An 11,241-nucleotide genomic window follows, 5' to 3' on the forward strand; every position below is an offset into this window, starting at 1 on the left:
AGATCGGACATGAAACAGGTTTTAACTCAATATTTCGGTGTGTACACTATCCGAAACGTGGAGTTAACTAATTACTTTATATCGAATAACTCTTTGAATCAATTACCGGAATTGTAACGTCTGAAGTTCCTTGTTGCTTGAATGCCACTGCTAGAGGGCGGTGTTGCAGCAGAAGGCGACTGGCTACTCGGAAGGAACGTATTTTCTTCGTAAATATTTCCCGCATCTTGTAATAAATTAACCAAAATCATGAAATAGGCATCTCTTAAAATAGCAATATTGTTTTAAAAGTAGCATGAATCTTAGACTTCGATCACTGTTGGAAAGGATATAATGCGTAAGGAAGCCTTATTAGACCGATCCAATTGAATCAGTTTGGTTTTATTTTGAATTAAAAAAACTCATTTGAGACTTTGAATCATTAAAGAAGTTGCATCCTGTCACAATGAAATGCAACGTCAAGCAAAGAGCAAATTGTCATTCTTTAGTTATTGGACATGATTGTTATCACTGATCGATGCGCGAAAGGTAACATTCCAGCGGCCCTGTCCCTTTTACAATTCTTATTTCCGTTTCAGTTTTGAATACGAAAATCCCACGCTCGGCAGTCACTAAGGTACTAAGCGTAGTTTACCTGATAATCCTGCGACTGTGTTCAAGACAGGACTCACAGACGCCGTGGGCCTGTCGGTTCCAGTCCGTGTGTAGTGAACTACAGGCCTGTAATAATTTTTAGCAAAATGTCGTTATACAAAATAAAGCTTTCGGAGTCATGCTTTTGGGGGGCCTATTACATAATACAAGTGTTCATCGTTTAATCATAAAGTTATTACATATGCCATCAGCCTCGGTCCAAAATGTTGGCAACTGGTATCAAAATGAGGGGAATAATCGTCTTGGCGATTTTTTGGCAAGGTATACACCTCCAGCGTTGGAAAATATGTGATAGCATCGCAGCGGTGGCAGCTTTGTGAGTGTTACCACCTTTTTTTTTTTTTAAATGTCCATCAAAACGCTTGTTACCACTCTAGAAGCGGTACACCTTGCGCATGCTCACTATATAATCATTTATGCCCTGATTTGATACCGACCATACCCCCAAGCTGATGGCCTAACAGGAATACAGTACATGCCAATTTTACGGAAATTTGTTTTCCATAATTGTAACTGCAGAAAGACCTATCATCAATGACGACGCTTTGTGTAAGGTGCATGTATAGTCTTTTCAAATAGTATATGGCCAGTATTGCACCATATTATGCGACATTATCAGTCAAGTCATGACAAATTACTGGCTGTAGAAGCCATAAGGACAGTACTCGAATGGCTTACTTCGAAGGAATCGTCTGGAACATCTGTAAGTGTTCATTTGTGAATTTATTCCAGCATGTACTGTTTCAAAACATGCTGTGATAATGCTCGTATATAAAGTTGGTCATCAGAACATGCATTCAGGTTTGAAAAATATCTTTAGTTAATGACGATCATTAAAATAAGTTTGAATATCCTGGAAGACCTATCGTGTAAGTGCGAAAAGAAACTGTGCCGTATTACTAATTATAATAAATCATAGTCAAAGCGAAACCCCTTCGACTGTCAATATTTAAAATACATTTTACTCACTGGTTTCCATCATAGGGAACGTTATCTGTAGATAGAATAAAGACAAAACCAAACCAAAAACACACGTTTCAATTGGTTTATGTTATTATTACTATATTTGTTTTACCTCGATTCATTGCGAAAGTGCATTGTGGACACTTTCGATTTTCCGATTTTACACTTTAACCCACACAAATTGAAACTCATAACAAGTCCAAATGACCTCCATATTCGATTCATTAAGCGGCCAGCATAATGTCTTTACATGATAAATCAGTTTCCTGGTGTAACGAATTCAAATGACTTTTACATTCGAAACGCGAATATGATTGCAGCGTTTTCTGGACACTAACAATAATGTTCTGATTATCTGTATTCCTTAACTTTATTATCTCGACAAATTATTCTTTTACAATTACTTGCAAACATCAAGAACAATATTTGAAAATTGCTTCATGGGCTGAACTAACAGGCATAACAGGTTACTGCAACTGATCGTGACGTCTGCCCTAATATTGGATCGAACCTCATAATTACCTATGGATGTAAAACAGCCTTTTCATATAAAAGCACGTGTTAACTTTAGACTTATTCAGTGATGTGGTGTCCCCAATATTTGCCAGTGTGGCAGAAAAGTCTAAATTTCTACCGTTAATTTGTATGCTATCAAGGAACACTGGAGGTTCCTAAGCAGGACTGTTGTACCAGATTGATGACGCAAAGTATGCATAATTCCAAAGGCAGGGAATATCAACATATTATTACGGGTGCAAACCTATGTTTCCCAATACCGATGATCCCCAATATCAATGTTCCCTGAAATCCTTATCCTAACCCTAACCCTATAACCCTATATAATCCTAAGGATTTCGTGGAACATCGGTATTTGGGAAATTGGTATTGGGGAACATCGGGTAGACCCCATTATTACCAGCAGCTTCAACTGATCAGAAGAGCTGCAGCAGTTCCTCAAAAGTCACAAGGGAAGCAGAGTAGCAGAATGGCAGCGCAGCAGCAGTATATCAGTAACAACAGGAGCGGCTATACTGTCTGGCAGTGAGTCCTATATATGATTACAGTACGACAGCAGTACGACAGAACGGTAGTAGGACGACAGTACCAAAGCCAGTGTTTACATATACAGTAAACGGGGTTTGCAAACAAACTTACTCTTTTGGCGTTTCCAGAAGACAATCGCCGCTACAAGAACAAGCAGAAGTGCAGCCGCGATACCGACGGCAACGAAGATCAAAGACATCTGACTCTGCATCGAGGGGTCTGCATATGAAATGTAAAAATGTGGTTACAAAGTCTTGATTGATTTAAAATCAATCTGTCGCTGTGCATTAACTACAAAGGACAATTGAACAATCGAGGAAATCAAGGTCCAGGATATCATAATCACTATCGCCACTTTTCCGTGTCGTTTATTATACCAAACGTATTGGAAATGTTCTCTTAGATTAGTTTTCATTCGTCGCACAAGCTGTGCTTTAAAGGCTACAACAAATCTGCTGGAACACAAAATGGTCATTACTGTCCTGATACTTTCCTGATACACAATATCAACTTGATATTGGTTAATTTGACTAGTGTGTTTGTTTTAATAATTGGGATTCAAAGAGGCAAAATGTCATGAGTAAATTCAAACGCAGTCATCTTAAGCTTGCGTAATTCTCTTGAACCCCGCGACGTGATTTGTTTGGACACCCTTTTTGGGGACTAACCAAGAGCAGCCTACGGTTGCTAAAATTTTAATGTTAACAAAGCAAACATGACCATAAACATCTTCGCTTGTTCATTAAACGAAATTCAATCATTGACTCTTAATCCTAATGAGGTCCGCTCATAAGTCCGACGCCTCATAGGTCCGACGCCTTATAAGTCTAACACAATCGCATCCCCTAACCAAATAAAGGCAAATAAGTCCGACGCCTCAGAAGTCCGACGCCTCATAGCTCCGACGCCTCATAGCTCTGACACCTCGTAGGTCCGACAAATTAAACGCCTCGTTTTTCCGACGTCGGACTTAATATGAGGGGTCGAACTTATGAGGCATCGGACCTATGAGGCGGAATAAATAAATGTTATGCCTCAAAAGTACGACGCCTCATATTTGGGACTTATGAGGCGTCGGACCTATGAGGCGTCGGACTTATAATACGGCCACAATCCCAATGTTATTGGTGTTTGCAGTTTGACTATTTACACCAATTTCAGTATTTTCAGAAGCACAGAACTTTACTTTTCCTGTTATAGATAGATCGAAGCATCATTGAAGATAAGAGCTAAACAAAACACAAAAACTACACTACTCTAACATTTTTGAGACAAAATCTGCCTTTACTACACATCGCAAGTTAAGCTGAAACCTTCCTAAAAGGATAGTTTGATTGGTCAACCAGAGTTCTAACCTTTTGTGAAATATACCCCGTTTATTGCGATTATATCCCAAGTTGATAAAATTGGCAGACCTTAATGAGTGTAAAGCGCGAGTCGCAAATCAAGTTGAAAATAAACTCACTCGGTGTGTTAATTGATGATCCGGAATCTCCGATGTCGTTTTGGGATGGCCCTGTAGTTTCAAACTCCCCCCTTCCATCTTTAATACGTCACGTTAAAATGTCAAAGAGAATCAAATCTAAATTACTGAGAAAACTAATTCTGATAACTAATTTCAATGTCGTAGGTGACAATACAGTCACAATTTCAATTCAAACTAAAACCTAGTTTTTTTTGTTTTAATCCAACCTTTCTTAGTAGCTTTTGCAATCCTAAAAAAAATGTGTAAAGCTTTTTTTCAGTGTTGCGGAGCTAGTAACTAAACGTCAGTGGGAACTTCGTTAAAAATACAGAAAATCAGGTTTACAACACCGAGATGAAAAAGGGCATAATACGTACGCCAGCTAAGCCTACATGTATAACGGAGCATATGCACGAAGCCAATTATAGTTGCTTTTTTGCGCCTATTAACACACGTAAGCCAAGTATTTCACAAGGTCGTTTTACACAGCAATGCCTCTGCCCAAACCATTATTGTTAGTATATTTTAACATAACAACAAAGTACCAGACAACTACGATTTCACAGGATGCTTGACGCTTTATTAAAAGCTATTCGATAACAATTAGGCACTTGCGTTTTCGAATGTTTGCAAAACACATCAATATACATTTACTTCAGAATAAAATCACGTTTTTGCTCCCTCCTAATGTATAGTATTTTATGGTATCCAACAAACCAGGGAAAAAGAAGAAATGACACAAAGACTAAAACTGTACCTGTTTCTTGATGTTGGCCGAGCAACCGAATATTCGTAACCACCTTCTCTCCTGCCCCAGTTGCCGTGCATGTTAGATTCCTCCGCTGACCAGGCTGAAACGACGGCACGGTGAACGTGCTGCTTGTGTTGTGCAATCTCGTACCAACTACCCTCGTCTCTCCGCTTGTGTTCTTTCCAGCGAATGTCCAGGTGATTTCTGCCGGGGGTTTGGTGTCTGTGGCCAGGCAGGTGAAGCTCTGGTCGATGCCCGGTCCAACGTTCACGTATCCGCTGCAAATTTCGCCGGTAGTGGCGTTGATGATGTACACATCTCTAGGCGGCACTGCAGAGAAGCATTACATTATTTTGGCATCAGGACAAGACAATCATTCTTATGAAAAAACTTTAGTAGAAATACCACATTCTGCAACATCCCCCAAATCAATAGTTTGCGCTTCATGAAAGTTCATTTTATTGTAGGGTGAACTTTAAACACTTTATTGGATAAAACAGCACTGCGTGCGCGCGCAAATAACACCTTCGAGCGCACATGGTGCCATGCCACTTAATATCAAATAGTGTGGTTGCTGGACCCGCCTGCATAGATACTCAGCACAAAAATATCAATAGCAAAACATACCTTGGGAAATAAAGACCTACCGACGTTAATATGTGCGCTTTCTATGAAAGCCGGGGGTGTGACGCAGCCCACCTGGCTCTCATCGGAAAGCGCACATGTAAACAACGCGTGACGTCATTCGGTCTCAGGTCTATTGAAAGAGGTGCATTTACTTTCAACTTACCATTAACTGTCAATGATGTATTTTTCCACACCGTCGTAGCCGAATACTGAACTTCGCATCTGTAGCGCCCCTCATCAGTTAACTCGAGGCTGTTTATCGTCAAATTGCAACCATGGTTGTCATGGTGATAGTTATACCTCCCTGCATTGGTGCTGTCCTTAATTGTGCACGCATCGAGCAATGGTTTGTTACCAAGCAACCACTTGAAGGTAATATTTGGGAAGCCAGATGGAACATTTTCGACGTAACATTCCAAGGCGATACCCCCTCCTAAAATCCCGCTCAACACGGAAGTCGTCTCAGTAATGTCTGTTCCTACACATAGGAATATAAAGTTTTATACTAATGAGGAGTATGTTTTTTTGCAAGATTGAAAGATAAAAGAGGCTCAGCCATCAAAACACCTTGGGGTGGATTTCGGAAAGTATCCACTTTGTTTAAATCTAAACTTTTTGGGACACCAACCGTCCAGTCTGAAGCTAAAATTCGAAAGGGTGGGGCTGGTTTGTTAAGCTGGACCTCATTAGACGCTAGGTGCGCTCTTTCCCCCTTTTCCAATCTCTCTTAATATTCCACAATTTGGTGGTAAGAACTATCAGAAGCACCTGTTTAACAACATTTGTCTTCACTCCTCTTTGGGTTTAATTGAAAAGAATGTTGTTGAAAGGGGGTAGCCCAACGGTTGCCCCCTTTCCCCGAAACTCCATAAGATGGGATCTTAAGTCAAACATTCCAATTAATATCATATGCTAGTTATAATGATACTTCTCTACCTTCAGCACTTTTCAATTTCTTAAGCACTTTCCACATCATTTTACATAAATGGAATACTCTACAAACAAAATGGTTAAGAATAACCAAATGTGTTTTGGTCACGTTACTTTTGGTAAGTGTAACCAGTAACTTGGTTCGACCTTAACCCATCGATTGGTCAACTGGTTACCATTTTCATGGGTTGCAACATATTGGTTTTATTACCATGACCAATCGTTTGGTCAAAATCTTATTAAATTGATAAACAAACGAGTGGTAAAATATATTTGGTAAATTTAACCATGCTGTTGGTTAAATGTGACCAAGGCATATATCAACGATATAACCAAAGTGTGCTGGTTAAATCGTTTTTTTTTGTTAAGTTTACCAAAGCAGTGTTGTAAGAGTCACTGATTGTTGTGACTCGTGTCGAGTCGAGTCATTATGTCAAAAAGGTCGAGTCGAGTCATAGTGTGTAGTCGAGTCGAGGCAAATATTTAGCTCGAGTTAATTCGAGTCACGAATATTTGAAAACTATTTTACAAAGTAGTTAACATTTACCTGGGAAATATGTAATTCCATCAACCAATAAGATTTGGTTTGAGTTGACCCACCACTAACGGTTAGATGTGACCATTTTATATTGGTATAGGGTTTGATCAAGAAGAAAATGTGTTGTCTTAACCACCGCGAATTGATACAAATTTGCATCAATAAAGGTTAACCAATGGTCGCTTGGACACATATTGCCCACTAAAATTCGTTCAAAACCTTCTGATATTGGTTATCGCAACCAATTTTGTTGTAGAGTGTACAGGTCGTAAGAAATATTAAAATCCTTGAACGTTTGTAAACAATACATTTAATAGCTCATACTATTTCCTTATCCCTGGAAAATATCTAAAATATACTTACCATTAAACACGATGAGTTCTATTTTATAATTGTTGGTTCCTGCTCCTTTTAACAATTGACAGTGGAACTTTGTGCCATTCAAGGACCCAGAAACATGCGGGATCGTCAAAGCCCCGCTTGTCTCGTTAAGTACAGCCGTATAATAGGAAAAGGTCTGTGTACATTTGACGATGGTTGATTCATTCGCAAGCCATTCGAATTCGACATCTGCATCACTGCATGGTGGAGTCGCAGCTAACTCAAATGCTTTGCATTTCAGCTGTACATCTTCTCCCTCCACCGCTGTCAAAATCGTCCCTTTGAAAACATGACAAAAAAAATCGAAAAATCTGAAAACAAACGTCATCATTTCGTCACCGACACCACGAACTGACACCCGGTGGTCAGCGTTGCAGAAATCCAAATCGGAGAAAAACGCTTTAAAGATTTGACACGAAATTACTCAGTAAAATATTCAAATCTATCTTAAAGGTTTTAGTATCACTTAACGTGAAAATGCTTAAACTACTCAATTATAAACGTTATACTGTGAACATCTGCTTAGTTAATTAGCAATTAAATGATTAAGATGGGTGTCAGTTCGTGAAAACGATCATTTATGTGTTTTTGGAGAGTTCGCACATGCAATAGCGTTAGTGAGTGTCAGTTCGTGAAAACCAAAATTGACGCGTTTTAGGAGAGTGTGCGCACACACTGCGCATGCGTGCGCGCACCCCCCAAAAGCACGTCAATTTTGGTTTTTACGAACTGACACCCTGTGCAGGGTCACTTCGTGGTAACCAAAAATACCAGAATTGACCAATTTCTTGAAAATTCATTAGTAAAATTTGCTTATTTAGATGATTTCAGCAATTTTAACTTCGTCATGTTAAACTTCATGATACAAACTGCTAATATGTGCAAAAAAAGCAAATTTGAATTTTTAAATTTTTGTGTAGGGCCTACACATGTGATGCAGAGGGTGTCAGTTCGTGGTGTCGGTGACGATTTGTGAACGCTTATCGAGATGTAAAAAAAAATGAGGATCCTTCTGTGAACGTCATGGCCTTTTTTGTTTGGATAACTAACACTGAATTGATCCTGAAGGAGTAACAATCAGAATAAAAACAAATTCAATTTGTGTGGGCATAATTTGACTTACCACAAGAAAGGTGACATGCGGTACCAAACACGCAGATGTAAATCATCGCGTACAACGGATTCATTTCTGAAGAGAGACGGTTATGTTCGTTAGTCCCAAATCAACGGAGCAACCTCAACATGCCACATGCAGCCAAGTAAAAAAAGTGAATCCAAAGTATTAATGGAGGTCACCAAAGAGCTACTTTAATTTCAAGCTAGTCACGGACGAAACTAACGTCGATGGCTTCTAAAACATAAACAAAAATTGTATGTCGCTGTAGTTATCACGTATTATTTTGACCATGACATGCAGAGTCACGTTAATATGGGCAGAAATGAAGTGCTCAGAACACGTATTACCTATCCAGTGCTACATAAGTTATGGAAACCAAAACTTTGACCAATATGCCATAATTGAAAGTGTAACAGGATGTTTATTTCCGGAAAGCAATTTATGGAACTCTTTTTAGTTCCAAATGCCATGCAGAGTGCATTGTCAGGGCAAAGAGATACAATGTACATGTTGCTGTCACAGAGCTCTTTCCTAAAAAAAATATCAATGCTGTTATACCAGTTATTTCAAGTCGCAAACGTGATCCGTATAATAATATTATTTTATGTACAATGGTAGAACTCCAATACACAGTATAAAAGGCACCACCGAGTGTTTGACTAGTTAAAAATGTTAATGCCGCTTTTAATATTATGACGTTAATCAGTCGCCAATACATGTACTTGTTTTTGTATAGAATAGGCCTGCCAGTCAAGTCTCATGTATTCCTAAGATCTGTAAATAAATAAACAAAAGAACCAAATCTACTTTCCGCTCTTCTTGGTAGTGACATTGCCTGTATCTCCAATTAAAAATTCCCGACAAACGACTCATTTAGCTTGATCACATCACAAATAAAGAAAGTATGGGTTTATGGTGCACTTTGGATAAAACATGATAGGCGCATGCAACGGCTAGTCTTCTATGTTGCAAGTTCTTCAAATTATTCTTGTCATTCAACAGCGCCCTCCGTCTTAATCGTAGCAAAGATAGACATGTAGTTTGATCGTGTGTTGGCCACTGTGTTAAATTATTTAACTCAACCGCGGTTTTTAGTTGAAGTAAAAGCGACGCCCGACGAGAATTATTCGGCAATTTATGTGTATTCCTGCCTGCAACCGATACTATATATGGGCAAAAACTACTATTGTGGCCACAATATATGAGGGCGCTGTTGATGGCGTTTGTTTGAATACAAATGTGTCAAAAGGAGTTGACCACGTTATAAGTCGTTACAAACCAAAACTGTTATTTTCTTTCCAATTATTTAGATAATCGCCTTTGAAGTTAATAATTTTTTTTCAAAACACCTTTTCGACTAGTTTTTAGTTATGGATTTAGGAAATTCTTGCATTGTCAAGTAACGTATGCTTTGTTGTTTGTTAATTCAAAGTTGTTTATTAGAAGTCTCTCTTAATTAAACTGTAATGCATTAATACAGATCAGTTAAGGTTTCTGTCACTTCGTGAAAACAGCAAAACACAGAGGCCTCACTTTTTTTGTCCCATGAAGTTGTACAAACTCTTTGTCACTTCGTGAAAACATAAAACGTTCCTCCAATAAATTGTTACATTTGCGCGTCTGACCGTTCCAACCGTAGCCAAGTAATTGGCACGCGGCATAAAACATCAGAAATAGAGGTTTGGGTTGCTCCTCATAAGAGACGGAAAGGAAAGGTTTGAAATGCTTAGTCCAACAAATTAAGCATTAACATTTGTAATTGAAACTTTGATGTGTGCAAATGCCGGTGCCTCTGACCATGAACAAAACTACATTCGTAAAAAAAACAAAACCTGACTTTTTAGTGGGGGGGGGGGGGGGGGGGGGAGGTATAGTCCCCGTAGAAACTAGGGGGTACAGTATGACAGTATGTTGATTTAATTTTAGACCATGAACAAAAGAGGACAATAGGGTCCACAATGATTATGGCGATGGTCCACCAGGCAGGGATCCGGTGGGGGGGCGGGGGGTGTTATTAATCGTCAAATTTGAACAGCGCCCCCATTGAGAGTATGGTACAAGCCAACCCCCCCCCCCCATTAGTGTTCGTAGGCCAAGTGGATGACCGGAGAAAAATTACTATCTACATTAAAAAAACAACTGACACCTGAGAGTATGTTCATTCATTCCAAAGAACACAAGGAGACGACGATACAATGAAGATCGATGTGAGGGCGCCCTTCATCGTTCCATCAGTGTTTTTATTCCGTCGATTTTATTTTATGTTTATATCCATGTGATCCTTCGTTTTTGTCGTCCATCCTGCTGTCATTATAAAACCAACAAGGGGAGACTGTATGTTGCTTCAATATCTGTGAGTTCCGGAGTTGTTTTTGACTCATTTACTTGGAGTTTTGACTCATTTACTCGGAGTTTTACACATGATTTTTTTTAACTTTGAACTGTTTGAGCATTGCACTCGAATGCCATACCCCGCGTATTTCTGACATGGCGTCTCTGATTTCGTATACATTACATGTATATGCTTTGTCTCCCGTGTTCTGTTGTGCCACAATGTCTCCCCGTATTTGCCACCTACCAAAAACTAGCCACGTCATTTTTGGAGTATGAAATGTCTGCTTGGTTACATTAGTCCAAGCATATTGATGCATAACATCGAGCTAAAAAACGGGGGACTCGTTTTCTCGGGCAACAAAATATGGGGACATGTCGTACACTAATAGGGTAATTTAATCGTGGCAAACTTCTTCTCTCTTCGTTGGTAATCAGGG

The 11,241-nt window shown here is 39.2% G+C and overlaps 1 protein-coding gene across 1 annotated transcript; it reads right to left on the reverse strand.

Annotated features, from left to right (window-relative positions):
- Nucleotides 1–1,619: 1,619 nt before the first annotated feature.
- On the reverse strand, nucleotides 1,620–8,540 carry LOC119735880 (T-cell surface protein tactile-like). The gene is made up of 6 exons (XM_038209825.1): nucleotides 8,477–8,540; nucleotides 7,336–7,632; nucleotides 5,668–5,982; nucleotides 4,884–5,207; nucleotides 2,773–2,880; nucleotides 1,620–1,648 (listed from the first exon to the last, which is right to left on the reverse strand). The coding sequence occupies exons 1-6, from the start codon at nucleotides 8,538–8,540 to the stop codon at nucleotides 1,620–1,622; spliced, it is 1,137 nt and encodes a 378-aa protein (XP_038065753.1).
- Between the last annotated feature and the right edge of the window lie 2,701 nt (nucleotides 8,541–11,241).

The sequence above is a fragment of the Patiria miniata genome, unplaced genomic scaffold (genome assembly GCF_015706575.1).
Source record: "Patiria miniata isolate m_02_andy unplaced genomic scaffold, ASM1570657v1 HiC_scaffold_29, whole genome shotgun sequence".
In the NCBI taxonomy this organism is placed as follows: domain Eukaryota; kingdom Metazoa; phylum Echinodermata; class Asteroidea; order Valvatida; family Asterinidae; genus Patiria; species Patiria miniata.

What these genes read in the sequence shown, in the direction of transcription:
- LOC119735880 (XM_038209825.1), bottom strand. Translation starts at nt 8,540, where the DNA reads ATGAATCCGTTGTACGCGATGATTTACATCTGCGTGTTTGGTACCGCA. An exon ending in AGAACTCATCGTGTTTAATG is followed by an intron (nt 5,983 to 7,335) that starts GTAAGTATATTT and finishes TCCTATGTGTAG; the next exon opens with GAACAGACATTACTGAGACG. An exon ending in TACATCATTGACAGTTAATG is followed by an intron (nt 5,208 to 5,667) that starts GTAAGTTGAAAG and finishes GCTTCTCTGCAG; the next exon opens with TGCCGCCTAGAGATGTGTAC.